Source organism: Mastigoproctus giganteus, chromosome 8, assembly GCF_048544385.1.
Source record: "Mastigoproctus giganteus isolate SK-2022 chromosome 8, ASM4854438v1, whole genome shotgun sequence".
Classification (NCBI taxonomy): Eukaryota; Metazoa; Arthropoda; class Arachnida; order Uropygi; family Thelyphonidae; genus Mastigoproctus; species Mastigoproctus giganteus.
Genome location: NC_143582.1, coordinates 107,240,077 through 107,258,421, shown reverse-complemented (window position 1 = coordinate 107,258,421; position 18,345 = coordinate 107,240,077). Strand labels below are relative to the sequence as shown.

General features: G+C 38.2%; 1 protein-coding gene across 1 annotated transcript in view; it reads left to right on the top strand.

Moving 5' to 3' along the window:
- LOC150081755 (S-adenosylmethionine synthase-like) overlaps positions 1-18,345 on the top strand; it is a 395,138-nt gene that overhangs the window by 309,588 nt on the left and 67,205 nt on the right. The window contains 1 exon segment of the mRNA XM_090378855.1: positions 10,254-10,390. Within this exon segment, the coding sequence (XP_090234981.1) occupies positions 10,254-10,390 (137 nt within the window).

Below are 18,345 nucleotides of genomic sequence, written 5' to 3'. Positions count from 1 at the left end.
ACAGACATCGGCGGCCACGTTCATTCACCACCTTTCATCCACAGCGCCATCCACTGTGCCACGATGAGATATTATTCCAGAAATGGCATATTCCTGATACACTTTTGATACTGTCAAATGGTGATAGTGCAATTTCTGTACCACCAATCCCATTTGGAGTGACCCATGCATTGGGTACCCACTATCATCCCTCTTTCAAAGTTGGTTAACTCATGACGTTTATCCATACTGACATCGAATTACTGTCTACATGAATGCAGTGTACCTATATACTTGCTAAGCAGTGAGTTCGTCCACTAGTGAGAGGGGTGACAGCATTGCATTGCCCAGGAACTGGGTATCCCAGGAATGCTGTCCTTTCAGTGTATATCATAAAGACCAAATGATGGCTTGCTATCCATGTGAAAGAAAGACAGTTCATTGATTACAAAAAAAAAAAAAAAAAAAAACTAGCAATTCATATTTTTCAAACTATGCTTCTGGATACCTTTCATCTCTTTAATAAGCACTTAGGGATTAAAATGAATTTATGACTTTTGCCTTGCTCTCATAAGAGAACTTTTGTTCAAAGGTCAGGGATTATCTACTACTCCAGTTGCTATAACTAGAATGTCAAAAAACATTCCTCATACATTATGAAATTCCCTCTAAATATGAAAGGACATTTTAATGCAGCAAAGATGTAATTATGCCATCAGTCTGGCAAAAGAAAAGATACAACACACTATTGCAAGAAGCCAGTGCTTTGTTTCAACTGCTTTGTGGATTATCATAAAGAGCTACATTGAAATATAACTGATATAAACTAGAAATAATTTCTTACAGAAACTATGGTAATTTTATTCAAAATGTTTGTGTGCTTGTTTTTTTGCCACAAAGTACCTAAAGCTACAGTGCATCAGTGTATTGTTTCTGTAAGCTTACATGTATTCTTTGGTCTCTGCCTATCTTACCAGATAAAAATGAGCTTTCACAAGGTAAAACCATGCAACCTGTGCCAGTGGGCAAGGATTTCATGGTTTTTACCATGCATAATTCAGCTATAATTTAATAAAGACTATCACAAAATAAATTATCTTGCTTGAATTTGAGTCCAAGCCTTTATTCACATGGTGTGGGAAAACAAAAACTATCGCTAATTGTTGTTGTGAATGCATGTCATTGAACATCCATTCAGCAAAGTTCATTTCCTGTGCCTTTGTGGAAAAAGACACTTGATTAAAAATACTTAACAATGATATTGAATCAGAACCTAGAAAAAAAATATTACAGTGGGCCACCCACTTTAAGATGGGCTTTCCATGATGTCATAAGGTTCACATTGTGATAAAATATGCACTTTACAATGCCTGGACCTCATGAGTAATGTGGGCTGATGGAGTGATAGTGTTTCAGCCAATAGTAGCATTTGTAACATCTTAGCCATTTGTATGGAGGAAAGGAAGTGTTTGTGCTTCTTTATTTAAAGAGGCTGTGTGCTGTGCTTACCTACATGTATAATGTGCATGTGTAGTGTAATTATTTGAATTTTTTTTTTTTTTTTATTATTGAATTTGTGTTTTATAATTACAACATTGTGTAAACTGATACTGTAGTCTTGACCAAGAAGTAAGAAGAAATTTCCCTTAAAATTAAATAAGAAATAGTGAAAACACATGATGATCATTGGTGCATTGATTTCTCCCAGTCCAACATTTCTGCCATAGTTAACAACATAAAATCCTTAAGAAAGTTAAAGTGACAAATCCAGTACAGTGCAAAAAGGCAGAATACTGATTGTAAACATGGAAAGGCTTTTATTACTGTGGATAAAAGAAAAACAAAGAGTGATAACAATTTCTGGATATTATGTTTTCGATAACTTCAAAGCTAAAGCATCCTCAACACACACAGTATGATGACATTAAAGCCAGCAATGATTGGTTCAGCTGCTTGAGGAAAAGGTTGATATTAAAAGTGTCATATGACATTGAAAGGCTGCCAGTGCTAATCAAGAAGTAGCTGAAGCCTTTAAGGTGGGGTTTTGAGAGCTTGTTGAGAATGATAGTCATCTTCCCCAACAAGTTTTTAATGTAGATGAAACAGGCCCCTTTGCCTGGGCATGTGCATATGAAGAATATGCTTACTCTGTTGTTGGCCCCAAGTGCCAAGCGATCCTTTATGCAATACATAGTGCTGTTTCTCAGCATATTAGTTAAATTTATTTTCCATTGTCTTTTCTTCCTGTTTTTCATAAGTGATTCTTTGTTTAAAAGGTTTGAAGTAGAAATCCAGAAAGAAATTCACCTTTCTTTCCTTGCATATATATTTATATAATCCGTACTAATCTAATTAACTTTCTCAACCACTTGGCCACTGATGGCACCGCTCCTGCCTCCATGTGGCAAGGCCGGTAACCTGGGTGAAGAAAATTACTCTCCCAGGGCTAAAAGAAGTAAAGGTGGACATAAATAGGCATGTCACTTGTGGATTTCAAGGTCCAGATCTCTCAAACAGAGATGACTTAAATGCATTTAATGCAAAACGGCAGAAAAAAGGAACAGAAAACCCTGATCATTGCATTCTTTGACTGATCCTCCTTTAAGTAAGCCTCCCCATACTTAATAAGAAGGCGCCTCCGTAGCCAGGTGGGAAGGAGCAGCAGTGCGTAGCACACGTTTCTTGATTAGACCGGGGTTCAAGCCCGTCACCACCAAATACGGAAGATGCGGAAAGGTCAGGGAATGACCACCGCATATCCCGGAGCAATATGGCCTTAGTTGCTAATGCTCCTAAAAACCAAATAACAAACAAACAAACTTAATAAGAAATGTCTTGAGAATGTGGTTAGCCCTCCAAAAATGGTGTGAAGGTTAAAATCTGGAGACCTAGTGGAGATGAGTGAGCATAAGCACTTAGAAAGACTATTAAAAACATGGACTTTTGGTGGAATTCCTACAAAGATTACCCCACATGTCACCCTAAACTCCTTAAAGGGGGTAATAGCAGAGTGGGACTCCTTAATGTATCTGAAGAAGCGATCATTCAGGAACTAAGCAATCAAAATGTAATGAATATCAAAAGCATAGTCGTTAAGAAAGATGAAGTTCTTACTCCTACTCACTGTCATTCTTACATTTAAAATGTCAGTTCTACCATCAACTCTTAAAGCTGGATATTTAAGGTGCAAAATTTGACCTTATATTCCAAACCCAGTCTGGTGTTTTAAATGCCAAAAATTTGGACACTCGCAAGCAGTCTGCAGAGGTGTAACCACCTATGCCTCCTATGGATCAAAAGATCATGTTCACACAGACTGCACCACTGAAATGCAATGCTGCCCAAATTATAAGGGAAATCACTCAGCGTTTTCAAGGAGTGCATCCAGTGGAAGACAGAAAACAATATTCAGAAATACAAAATGGAACACAAGATGTCACACCAAGAAGCAAAAAGACATTTTTCAGCTTCTAATAAATCGGCATCTTATGCTTCAGTTATATACAAAAGCAACGCTCCATAACAGTACAGACTGTTCAGTTCTGCCAAGCATCTCAATATCTGATTGGGCAAGATCAGTCCCCTACTCTAAATGAACAGCCTACCCACCAGCATGTAACTCATTCGGTAAACACACCACAGACAATACCACCAGATAAAAACACTATACAGCAGCCAGTAAAGCAAGCAAGCAAGCTAGTTCTGAAAGAAATAGTCAAAAATCCAGTAACAATATGATGGACGTAGACATAAAATCACACAAAGATGAACCACTTCTTGAAATTCATGCAGAGGAGGAGGACATGGACATCAGCAGACCAATGTTCCCAAAAAGGGAAAAAACCAGACTAGACAGGCATAAACAAATCACATCCCAAAAGCCAGCAGACACACTATCCAGAGAGTCATGCCTGTATGTAGCTTTGGATGGCTTGAGGAAATGTCCTGTATATCTCCTCAAACGTATTTCCTCGAGAACGAGAGTAGTCTTGTGCAGGCGAAGTTTTTTTACTGCTCCTGGAATAGAGAAGTTTTTTCTATTTTATTAGCTAAAATTGGCATATTAACTTATTTTCTAGAATAGCTTTATATTCCTAGTTACGATACTTAATTTATATAGAGATTTTGTAGGTATTACTTAGTATCAGTAAGGGTATCAAATCCACGTATTACAAGTTGCAGCTCCGCTGAACGAGAAGTTTTTTAGCCATATTTAGCCGCTTCGTTGACCAATTGTTATATCAAATTATTTTCTATAAGTAGCTTATAGACTTAGTCAGGATCCTTAGTTTATTCTGAATTGAGACAGCAACATTTGGAAGTTAATTAATACTTAAGTGTCCGTAGATTTACCGTTCATAACTTGGCGCCATTGTTATACGATACAACATTATATCCCGAACTAGATAGCGTAAGCTTAGTATAGTATACAATATAATATTGTCAATCAATCAGTAAAATCTATTAATCTTGTTAAACTTCATTGTCAATTAAATTGTACTTTTTAACTAAATACATATAGCAACTTAGATTATAAATGTAACATAATTAATTAATACATAACTTGATACGGAAGTTATGTAAACGGAACTCATAGATAATACTCGATACTGAAAAATATATATATCGTTATAACTGTGTGTTGGGATACAATTTTAGGGTTATAATTTTGTACTGAAATTATCAAAATAAATCGAAATCATAACTGAGACCAGAGCAGCAAAGCAAAAGGCTCAAGCTAATGGGAGTGCTGTGGCTCAGGGGAGAACTGAGGGGGGGGGGGGCAGTTGCCCTCTAAATCACAGCCTTTTAAAATGCACTGCTTGCATGATGTTTGTGGAGCAATCAGGTATGGGACATGATATTACCATGGGGGATGTCTTTGTGTGTGCGCGCGCGATGTAAGGAAATCAGGTGACAACTCAGCGTTGTTACGATCCTATATGAGAGCTTGAAGGACAGGGTGGATGCCCTCGAAGGATCTAAATCGAGGAGCCCATCAAGCTCTCAGCTGCCCACATCAACGCCAGAACTCTCTACATGGTCAACACAGCGGCAACCCTCAAGGCAGAATGCGCTGGTCTCACAGGAACTAGTAGTTGTTGGTGACTCTATTGTCAGGGAAACGGGGAACATTATTTGTAATAAAGATAGGTGGAACAGGACCAGGGTATATCTGCCAGGGCAAAGGTTGATGACGTTGTAGAGCAGATATCATCTTTTAAGGGCACAAAAGGTGATATAGTTGTACACATTGGCACTAATGATATTAAGAGTAGGAGACCGGCAGAATTACTTAACAAGTACAGGTCACTCTTGAAAAAAAGCCGTGAATTAGGGTTGACTTTGAAAGTGTCTACAGTTCTGCCCAGACACAATAGGAGGAGTATATGATGAGAGCCTTGTCGATCAATTCGGTCCTGGAAAGATTGTGCAAGGCTCAAGGAGTAGAATTTTTTACAGCCTGGTCTGTACTTGTTAACAGGAGAGACTGCTTCAACAGGGATGGGATACACTTAAATAGAAAGGGTGCAAGAATATTGCTGATGCTATCGAGGCAGTGTTAGGTGGGTCGGAAAACTGCTAGCTTGGGGGGGGATACACGGACTAATAGATTAACAGTAGGCACTGGCTGAGGTGAAACTGATTCTTGCACTGCTTCTATTGGAATGAGCAGCAGCCTGAAAAACAAGGTGCAGGATATTTCAGAGACTGGTGGGAGTCATTGCGGTACAAGTAAACACATGGGTTGTGTTAGGATAGCTAAGAATAGGAACAGGTGCATGTATTTTTGCGTGTACACCAATGCTGGGAGTTTGGTAAATAAATTTGATGAATTTGAGGTATTGCTCAAAACATCAAAGGCAGATATTGTTGGGATAATAGAGACGTGGTGTCACACAGATGTAAGGAATGCAGAACTGGAATTTGGGGAATACAATGTGTACAGAAAGGATAGACAGGATAGTAAGGGAGGAGGGGTTATGCTATTAAGAAACACATAAAATCCAAGGAAGAGAAGCCAGTCGACATCGCTGGACAGTGAAGTGTCGAGTCAGTTTGGTGTGACATAAGCATTGAGAGATCAAAATTGAGAGTAGGAGTGTGCTATAGGCCTAATGATTCTGATGAGTATAATAAGAAACTGTACAGGGAAATAGAGTAGGCCAGTAAATCAGAGAGTCTTATAATGGGGAATTTTAATTTCCCAGATATTGACTGGAATTTGTGGGTTAGTCACTCAAACACTACCAAGGCTTTTGTGGATTTATTGGATGATTGTTTTCTACATCAGCATATTCAGGAAGCAACTAGAGGGAGTAATACTCTTGATCTGATTATCAGTAGTGATTCTTCATGCATTAAGAATCTGCAGATAAAGGAACCACTAGGTGGCAGTGATCACAGTGTGCTGAAGTGGGATTTACTCAAAGAGGTAACTACCATCAGGGGTAAATGGAAGGGTTTTTGCTTTCATAAAGGTGACTACGATGGTCTGAGACAGTATTTAAATTCTATACAGTGGGCCCAACTGATGATGTTACCAACAGCAAATTCAAAATGGAAAACATTCAAAGAACTTATCTTGGAAGCTACTAGCTTTTACATACCAACTAAGATATATTGTTCAAGGTTTAGGCCTAAATGGATGTCAGATGAACTAATTATACATATGGCAGAGAAGAAAAATGCATGGTATAAATTAATGGGTGACATGGAAGCCTATGATAGATATAAGCTGTTCTGTAACCAAGTCACAAAGGAGATTAGGCAGGCAAAGGCAGATTATTAGAAATCCTTGACAAAGGATGCAAAGAAAAACAGAAAAGAATTCTTTCCTATGTAAACTCTAGAAGGAAATTGATGAATCAGATTGATCCACTGGATATTGATGGTTCAACAGTTGAGGATCCTGCTCAGGCGGCTAACAAACTAAATGAGTATTTTGCATCTACATTCACACGAGGAGTTATTCAGGAAGGTGAATGCCAGAGGTGAAGTAAACTCTGACAGTGAGCTAGATGATTTTGTAATAACTGAGAGGAAAGTTGAGGATAAACATAAAAAAGGCACCTGGGGTGGATGGAATCTATCCAGTTATATTAAAGGAGGCAGCAAAGGAAGTAAGCAAATCCTTAGCCATAATTATGAGAGCTTGTTTGGACCCATGCGAGGTACCCATAGACTGGAGATGTGCAAATGTGACCCTAATTTACAAAGGAGGGTCAAAGGCTGACAAGTAATTATAGACCTGTGAGTTTAACATCTCTTCCAGGAAAATTAATGGAGGCACTGGTTAAAGAAGCACTGCAGGATCATCTAGAAAAGACTTCAGTTATAGCTCCTACACAGCATGGTTTTGTTAAGGGAAAGTCTTGCCTGACCAATTTGATTGGATACTATGATGCAGTCACAAAAGAACTGGATGCGGGGAATAACTTTGATATTATACATTTGGTCTTAGAAAGGCTTTTGATACTGTTGCACATGGAAGACTGCTGCACAGATTGGAGCAGTGTCACATTGGAGGCAAATTGCTGCTATGGATAAATGGATGGTTGAGGGGGAGAAGACAGAGTGGTAATGAATGGACACTGCTCATCGTGGACTAATGTTATTAGTGGAGTTCCTCAGGGTTCAGTGTTGGGTCCATTATTGTTTTCTGTATTTATAAATGATATTGATGATGGTATATCAAGCTTAATGTCCAAGTTTGCAGACGATACAAAAGTTGGCAGTGTTGTTAAGGAAACTACTGACACTATGCTGCTGCAACAGGATCTGGAAAGGTTGAGCAGATTGGCTTAGAGGTGGCAAATGAAGTTTAACATTGACAAATGTAAAGTACTACATATGGGAAACAGCAACCCCAGAGTAGTCCCCTATACAGACTACAGGCAAATAATACACGAGAAAATACACTTCCAATGGCAGGATTCGTGGAATAGACAGACTGCGAATAAATTATATCATATAAAGCCTGTAATTGAACCGTGGCAGTCTAGTCTGCGCAGGAATCGTAAGGAGGAAGTTGTTCTTGCCCGGACCCGCATAGGACATAGTCATTTGACACATTCTTTTTTGCTGAGGGCTGATGACCCTCCTATGTGTGAGTCCTGTGGCACAATTTTATCAATTAGACACATTTTAATTGATTGTCCAGATTTTAGCAATATCCGTTTTACCACTTTTAACCATCTGACTGAGCCGTATACACTCAGTTAGATTTTATCTGACAATGACAATGTGTCTGCTGTTTTTAGCTTTTTAAAATCAATAAATATTTTTACTCGTGTATAAAATTTACATTTTTCATTTATATATTTGTTATACCTTTTGACATAGTGACCTAACTAATTAGGTCACTGAAAGTTTAAATTTTTTTATAAATTACCTGGTCTTGGCGCATTATAGCCTTAGTAGCTAATGCGCCAATAAAATCAAAACCAAACCGAACCAAGCAACCCCAGAGCAATGTGTCAACTCTGTGGAACTAAACTGACAGTGGTAGAGAATGAAAAAGACCTGGGGGTAATTTTGCAGGCAGATATGAAGTTCTCTGAGCAGTGCAGACGGGCTGCAGGAGTAGCTCATGGTGTCTTGTCAATGATATACAAGAATTTTTCTAGCAGGGATAAAGATGTGATTATTCCCTTGTATAAGGCAATGGTCAGGCCACACCTTGAATACTGTATACGGGTCTGGAGGCCTCAAGAAGGATGTAGAGCTGCTGGAACGAGTACAGAGAAGGGCAACAAGATTAGTGAATGGAACAAAGGGTTGCTCTTACGGAGAATAGGCACCAGCGAGGTGATCTGATAAAGTTGTATAAAGCCTTGAATGGTTTGAACATGCTCTGTGCTAATGAGATTCTTCCTCTTGCTCAGAATAATCACCTGAGAGGGCATAAATTCAGATTGAGGAAAGACAGATGTAGGATAGATGTGCGGAAATTTGTCTTTAGCTAGCGGGTAGTTGGTTGGTGGAACAGACTTCCATCCCTTGTTGTTGGAAGTTTATAGGCTAAATAAATTTAAGGCTCAAGTGGATAGGTATTTTGAACGAACGGAGGGGTGAAATGGAAGTGGGTTTTTTTTTAAACACATAGGGAATGTACATACAGTCAAGCGTTGTGTTCTAAAAGATTGTGTTTTTGTATGAGTGGTTCCTAGAACAAAATTTCTTCTCTGCCTCGCTGCTCTGTTCTGTTTTTAGTCATCCCACATGGGAGAAAGTGATAGAACAGAAAAAAATTTGTCTGTGAACTTATATGTGTGTTCTGCAGTATAGTATTTTGTTTTGGCCTTTTGGCTACTGAGAAGCAGTGATCACCTGGACAACCGCTTCCAAGGTACTCATCCCTAGCTGTGGGGTGGCAAGGCCTTCCCTACTATCTGCTCGCCCTCCTCCTCCTGGGGAATGAGTTTCCCAGGTAGGAAAAGAAAGTAAGTGCAAAGTGAAGAGGAGGAGGACTTCCCGGCACAGAGGAGCCCCAATCCAGGATAATTGTTAGAGACTGGAAAAAAAAAAATAATAATAAATGAGAGAGAGAGGATTTGCTTCTCTAGCCTGGGGAGCCCCAGCTCAGGGCAGAGTACAAAAGGGGAGGGGGGGGGGATAATACATAATAGTAATAAATAAATAAATAAAATAAAAAAAATTAATTTTTGCTCCCACAGCCCAGCCAGGAAGTGAAAGGAGCGATGACCAGGGTGCCAGCAACAGTGTTAACAAAAAGGGTAGGTACCATACCCTGTGCCGGAAAGAGAGGAAAGGATAGCTGAAAGTTTAGCCAATTCATGCTCTATCAAATAACCACTTACTTTTATGCTATTCAAATTTGCATTATCTTAAAATCAGCCATACCACCCATTACTTGCAATAAAACTTCTCCCTGTTTTGCCACTCTTCACCATCAAGTGTTGGTAAAGACTTTTTAGCCTTTTCCTTGATTTCAGAAGACTAGATGGTATTTCTTATTGATTTTACTCATTGATTCACACAGTCAGAAACTCTCCTTTTCAGCCATTGCACAGGATTGATCTGATTATATAAAAATGTGTCCTAAATAAAAATTTCATCCTGAAACCCATTCTGTGTATTTTTTCTTTTATGCTGTATCCAGAATTTTCCAGCTGTATAAATAAACAGCCCTGTTAACTTAACACATCTTGGAGTATACTCTAGAAGAAATGTTTTTGATTTTATAAATAAGATTAATTTTTATATAATTCCTTTATCTCTGGTAAATAATTACCTTAATTGTTTTACAGTTGTCATATGCAATTGGAATTGCAGAACCACTTTCTATCACAGTTTTTTCATATGGAACTTCAGAAAAAAACCAAAGTGAACTATTAAGGATTGTAAAACACAACTTTGATTTGCGTCCTGGATCATTATGAAGTAAGTGCCATTTTAAAAATCCATGTCAACAGTATGAAATATTGCTTACAGATTAAAACTTAATTGGTTTGATTTTCTATTATCCAAATACAGAATATATACTACTGTGGGGTCTAAATATTTTAGTTTTAAGACAATTAGATACCGAAACCTAAGTTCTGTTTCAAAATCTGCAGTAAGAACAAACAAACACAATTCTCAGTTTCACCCACCATTGAAATTAAAAATGTCTATTGTATAGTCCATGTAAGTGGGTATTTTAGGGTCAGGTGGAATTAAGAAAAAGGGAATTTTAAAAAAAATTAGCAGAAAGCAAGTGAATTAAGTTTTTTAATCAGATAGTCTTGCATGATGACCAGTTCTGATTACCTGAGAATCCAAGTTTTAATTAGCAGTGGGGGAGAATTAACCCCAGAGTAGGTGTGCATGGTCTTTGCAACCCACTTTGAATTTTAATGATTTTATGGTCTTTGTCTATTCCATTTACACAGCTGAAACTCTCCTACAAATTTCAAAAAAATGTTTTATTTTTCTCTATAAAATTCAAGAAATCCCATTGGGTATTTCACAACTGGTAACAACCAGTAAAAATGCAGGATCGAGACCTAAGGACTTAAGAAGTACATGTTGGGAAAAGGTTTCAAGTTAGGATTATTAAATTTGAAAGTGCCTCTTTGCCAGTCACTTCAGCTGTAGAGAGAATGTGCAAGACTCGTAGGATAGAATTTTTCTCAGCATGGTCTGTGCTTGTTAAAAGAGGACTGTTTTTACAGGGGTGAGATACCCTTCAATAGAAGGGATACAAGAATATTTGCTGATGCTGTTGAGGTTGTGTTAGGTGCAGAAAACTGATAGCTTGGGGGATACACAAACTAATAAGTTAACTAGATCCACAGGCAGAGGTGAAAGTGATCCTTGCACTACTTCTGTTGGAACATGCAGCAGCCTGGAAAGTAAGATGTCGGGGATTTCGAGCCCTGCTGTGGGCCATCATGGAACAAGTAAAATACACGAGCTGTGTTAGGTTAACTAAGAGTAAGAACAGATGCATTTATACTAATGCTAGAAGCAGAGTTAATAAAATTGAAGTAATGATTAAGACATCAAATGCAGACATTGTGGGGATATCAGAGACATGATGTCACTAAGACATAAGGGGATGAAGCATTTGAATACTGGGTATACAGGAAGAGTAGACAGGACAGGAGGTGGTTGGAGTTATGCTCTTAGTTTTTTTTTGGCACATCGGCTTCTGTGGCCATAATGCACCTCCCAAGGTTTTTGCAGTACTTTGATCCAAGCCCGAGGCGGGATTCGAACCCGCGACCTTTGGGTTGTCAGGCAGGCACTTTATCCACCTGGCTAACCCGGTCGGCGCTCTTAGTTAAGAAGCATATTTAATCTAAGGGCACATTCACATTGGCAAGAGAGTGATGGGGGTATTGTTTTACTACACACTGATTTAATGAAACCATTCACATTGCCAGTGGACAAGCGATAAATAGATGTAAAAGTGGACAAGCAGAACAATGTAGCTTTGAGCTGATTCTGTTTAAAAACATGTCATTCTTGCACTAGAAACATTTTACACATGTGACCTCCCCTCCCTGCTTTGTGCAAAAGTTAAACAGGTTGCTCTTGTGAAACATTAAAATTTCTTTATTAAATTTTGTCAAGTATGGTGCAATTCCGTCTTGTACTTTGGAAAGAAGAAATATTTTTATTTTATTGATAACAAGATACACAAAAAGTAACCATTGAGAGTGTGTCTGAGAGCAGAATAATACAAAAATTGATAATTATTATAACAGATAAATCGAAAACAGTAGAATAAACCATTAAAATAGGTTCAAACATTAAAATCTTGTGTATAATAAGAAGTGTACAGAAGTTTAATTACCAGCAGCAGAAATAATAATATTTTAAAAATGAAATAAATAAAAATATGTAAAAATAACTGAGAATTAGACTGCACCTTTTTTATTATATTTAGTGGGTTGAACTTCATAAAATCCTGACTTGTCTAAGCAGGAACGTGGAAATTAATTTTGTTTATGAAATGAGTTATTTCATAGGTTCCAGTTGGCAAGAGGGGTGATGTCAGCAATAATTCTTCTAGTGTTTAGAGGTGTCAGATGAAAGTAGTCACACCATGATTCATATTGTATTATACTGAGAGATGAGACAGAGGGTTACAAAATGTGAGATAGCAAAGGAAATTTTTTTTTTTTTTTTTTTTTTCACTGTTTCTATTTTGTTAAGTACTCTTGGTATGAGAATTCCTCATGTGAGAGCTGAATTTAAGGATTGCCAGTACTGTGGTTTTATATAAGATAGCAGGAAGTACATTAAGAAGTTCTATAAATTGACTAAATAAGATAACAACATATCTAGTTTTTGAATGCCTTGCATGTGATTTTGCCGCCTCCGTAGCTAGGTGGGAAGGAGCAGCAGTGCGTAGCACACTTCTTGATTAGACCGGGGTTCGAGCCTGTCACCACCAAATACGGAGGATGCGGAAAGGTCAGGGAATGACCACCGCATATTCCCGGAGCAATATGGCCTTAGTTGCTAATGCTCCTAAAAACCAAATAACAAACAACAAACAAGCATGTGATTTTAAGGACACCGGCATGAAATTTAGCACTACTGGAGACTGTTATCACCAAATTGCTGATGTTGTGACACCTTTCTGTGACCACAGGGATAATAATTCCATATTTATTAGTTGCAAGTATCTGCAGGATAATAAAGATATTGCTTTATGTTTCAAGAGTTTAACAGACAAGACACCCAGGACAGCCACAGAGAAAATTTATCGAGGCAGCATTGAAGCTGCTTAGAATTGCTTATCTTTTTCATCTTTTTCACAGCCAAATAGATCTTGAAGTCATCTGCATAGAGATCAACTTGTCAGAATCTTTGAGGTGTTGATGTAAGAAGGAAGGTCATTAAATTCGTGTCTGTTGGTACGTACTGAGTTCAACAAATAAATTCTATAATTTTTACTCTATCTAGAGAGCTGAAACTCTGTAACTGGAGCCAGAATTGTTTTCTTCGATTTTCTGACTTCATTTTTCAGAAATTTCTGTTCAATTTCACAGAAATGACAAAAATGTGTGACATCAACTGAGCATTTTTTAAGCCTTTTACAATTATTTTTTGCCCCCCTCCATAACTAGCCTAGGGCTTATGAAACATGATACTTCATTCGTGTGTTGTTTTAAAGAGAGCGCACGCGCCTTTGTTTACAGAGGGGAGTTTTCTTTTCAGAGCGAAGCATGAAAATGCTTTCCTCCAGAATTGCGTTACAGTTCTCCATACAGCTGGCGCCTCCATAGCCAGGTGGGCAGGAGCAGCAGTGCATAGCACACGCTTCTTGATTAGACAGGGGTTCGAGCCCGTGACCACCAAATACGGAGGGTGTGGGAAGGTCAGGGAATGACCACTGCATATCCCTGGAGCAATATGGCCTTAGTTGCTAATGCTCCTAAAAACCAAATAACAACAACAGTAACAACATCCATACAGCTTTAGCTGTTTGTTTCTTTGTACGCTTTACGGCGCAAGGGCAGCAAGGCTATGATGTGCTTTAACTATGGTGATGTTAACAGCTTTAACATTAGCATTAGTAAAAGCACATGATGCAAGAAAGCAAACTTATATAGCATCAGCTGAAAAAAAAAAAAAAAACCTTATTTCACCCGACCACTCGCTCCAAATATTTATCTAGTTCTGCTTTGAATCTATTTAAGCTATCAACTTCTAAAACGACAGATGGAAGTTTGTTTCAGCAATCACCGCCTGCTGGCTAAAGGCAAACGTCCACACATCTGTCCTACAACTGTCTTTCCTCAATTTGAATTTATGCCCTCTTAGGCAATTATTCTGAGCAAGAGGAACAATCCCAACAGCATTGAGCATGCTCGAACCATTCAAGGCTTTATACACCTCAATCAGATCACCTCCCAGGTGCCTAGTTTCCAGACACCTAATTTGCGTAACTTAAGCCTTTCTTCGTAAGAGCAACCCTTTGTTCCATTCACTAATCTTGTGGCCCTTCTCTGTATACAGTACTAAAGGTGTGGCTTGACCTTATACAAGGAGATAATCACCTCCTTATCCCTACTAGAAAAATTCTTGTATATCATTGACAAGACACCATGAGCTACTCTTGCAGACTGTCTGCACTGCTCAGAAAACTTCATATCTGCCTGCACAATTACCCCCCGGGTAATTTGGTAAATTTGTCAATGTTAAACTTCAGTTGCTACCTCTCTGCTCAACTTTTCTAGATCCTCTTGCAGCAGCATACTGTCATTAGTGTCATTAACAACACTGCCGACCTTCGTATTGTCTCCAGACTTGGACAAATATCATTAATAAGTACAGAAAACAACAATGGACCCAATACTGAACCCTGGGGGACTCCATTAATAACATAAGTCCACGAAAAGCAGAGTCCATTGATTACCACTGTCTTCTCCCACTCAAACATCCCTTTATCCATAGCAGCAGTTTGCCTCCAATGCCACATTGCTCCAATTTATGCAGCATCTTTCACGTGCAACAGTATCAGAAGCCTTTCTAAGATCCAAATATATGTTATCAAAATTATTCTTTGCATCCATTTCCTTTGTGACTACATTATAGTCACTGGTCAGAAAAGACAAATCCATGCTATATCCGAGCTATAATTTAAGTCTTGTCTAGATGATCCGCACTGCTTCTTTAACCAGTGCCTCCATTAATTTCCCTGGAACAGAAGTTAAACTAACAGGTCTGTAATTACAGTAAACCCCCGCTATTCGCGGTTTCGCGTATTCGCGATCGCCGATTTAATATAAAATGAAACCTAAAAAAATGTGAATTTTAAAACGCCGTAAATATTTTCCGCCATAGAAAACATGGGCGTGGCTAAAATTATCTTTCCCGGTCAAAACAGCGCTCAGTGGGTGGGGGGAGAGGGGTGAAAAAATCACGAGCGTGGATGTTTCTCGCTAATCCTTGTTCAGTATGTGTTAGTCATGGAAGGTTTCGTCGTTTGATTTTAATTTATATGTTTATAAATTCAATAAATTTATCAATTTATAAATTGATATGCTTACAAAAATGATAACTCTACCGTTTTGCAGTGTAAAATAGACTTTTTCGAGTGCGTTAACGGAAGAAAGTGACTTTATTGTGGTCAAGTTCTTTCTAACCCCTACAAAAATATGGCTACGAATAAAAAGAGAAATGTGAAAATATCACAGAAGGTGATGACACTAGCGAATAAAATTGAGTTATTAGACGAAATTTCTAAAGGTGAAAGTGTCTCCTCAGTGGCAAAACATTATAAAATCGATGAGTCAACGGTACGATCAATCAAGAAATCGGAAGAAAAAATCTGCCGTAGTGTCCGTGAAACCGCGCTAATTGCTTCAAAAATTTGCTCTGTAACTCTTGATGTTAAATTTAAAAAAATGGAAAAGCTTTAAATCTGTGGATAGAAGACCGAATTCAATATAAAATTCCTTTAAGTTCACTCATCATTCGTGAAAAGGCAAAACTTCTTTATCAACACTTTAGCGAAACTGGTGATAGCACTGGCGGGATGTTTTTTTTTGCTAGCAAAGGCGCTGATTTGAAAGATTTGTTTGAAATTTCTAATAAATATTACATTTAATATTAAATTGTTTCTTATTTTCATTTCGATGCCATATGCTTGCATTTCACTATGTACTGTCATGTACAGTCATTATGAAGGTACATATAATACATACATAGACAAAATTTTAGACTAGTTTTTCTTATATATTTCATACTTTGGAACGGAACCCCTTTATTACTATGGGAGCCATAACTCAGTATTCGCGTTTTTGGTATTCGCGACATTTCTCAGGAACGTAACCCCCGCGAATAGCGAGGGTTTACTGTACTTCTGTTTCCCTTTGATCCTCCTTTGTGAATTGGGGACACATTTGCACGTCTCCAGTCCATGAGTACCTTCCTTGAGTCCAAGAAAGCTCTTATAATTATGGCTCAGGATTTGCTTACTTCCTTTGCTGCTTCCTTTAATATAAATAGATAGATCCCATCCATCCGAGGTGCCTTTCTTATGTTTATCTTCAACAATTTCTCCTCTACTTTGCTCTCAGTTATTACAGAATCATCTAGCTCACTACCAGAGCTTAATTCGCCTCGTGCATTCCCCTCCCTGAATAACTCATTATGTGTAAATGTAGATGCAAAATACTCATTTAGTTTGTTAGCTACCTGAGCAGGATCATCGCCATTTGACCTGTCGATATCAAGTGGACCAAACTGATTCATCCCCTTCCTTCTAGAGTTTATATAAGTAAAGAACTCTTTGCATCATTTGCCAAAGATTTCTCATAATCTTCCTTTGCCTGCCTAACGTCCTTTGTGACTTGGTTTCAGACCAGCATATATCTATCATAGGCTTCCGTGTCACCTGTTAATTTATATGTATCCCATGCATTTTTCTTCTCTGCCACATATCTCATTAGTTCATCTGACATCCATTTAGACCTAAACATTGAACAGTATTTCTTAGTTGGTATGAAAAGTCTAGTAGCTTCCAAGATTAATTCTTTGAATGGTTCTCATTAAGAGTCTACTGTTGGTAACATCATCAGTTGGTCCCACTGTATAGAATTTAAATACTATCTCAGCCCACCATAGTCGCCTTTATGAAAGCAAAAACCATTTCCTTTACCCCTGATGGTAGTTACCTCTTTGAGTAAATTCCACTTCAGCACACTATGATCACTGCCACCTAGTGGTTTCTTTATCTGCAGATTTTTAATGCATGACGAATCACTACTGATAATCAGATCAAGAGTATTACTCCATCTAGTTGCCTCCCAAACATGCTGCTATAGAAAACAATCGTCCAATAAATCCACAAAAGCCTTGGTAGTGTTTGAGTGACCTGCCCACAAATTCCCGTCAATATCTGGGAAATTAAAATCCCCCATTATAAGACACACTGATTTACTGGCTCACTCTATTTCTCTGTACAGTCGTTTATTATAATCCTCAGAGTCATTAGGCCTAATACACACTTCTACTCTATTTTGCTTTCCCAGTTCTTAAAAAATTAACTCTGATAATTGAGAGCTATTAAATGTTCAATAATTCCTATATTCTATTATATTATAAATCAACAGGGATTACCTTTATTTTAGATATAGGAATCTTCTTTTCCAACTCTCCTAGTCCAACTCACTAATAATTCTTGAGGATGGCGATATCTATTTTGTAAAGTAGGTGGGACAGCTTCCCCACTGTCAGAACCGTAGTGTTCAGACCGTGCGGTCTCAACAATGAGCGCTCATGGCTGCTGTCTACAAACACCATACTTCTGGCAGCATGGAAACCATTACTTAGATTGGCATAAAATTAAATTTTGAGGTCTAAACTGTTTAATAAATATAGACCGATTATTTCTTTCGGTCCTATAGCTGGACTTTAGAGTTTGATTTAGGGTTCTAATAAAATTGGATATGGGGGTGGGGGGATTATTCTCTACATTCCTTAAGTTGGAGAACTTTTTGGGCATCGTGTTCACAGGAACGGAGCAACTCACAATTAATTCGAAACTTTTGTCTTATGTTGTAGTGTCTTATGTGTGTTCTTCGCTCATGCGTATAAGTGACCAATCGTCGGACAATAGGAATGGCCTACGGATATTGATTGAAGTTTCATGTAGGTTTCTGCAATGATTAGTTTGTGATTGTTGTGTTAAATATTTATAATTTTTGTTTCATTAAAGCTGAATGAATGTCGTTCATTTATTGCGTGGAACGAAGGTTCCAATGCATTTGAACGACCCGCCCGCACAGAAGCTTCGTGTTGTTTTGCTCGAAGCAGTGCCACTCCCATGGTAGATCCTACATAGACAGCGTCGCAATTTTTGCATGGGATGCTGTATACGAGGTCATGCTGTGATTG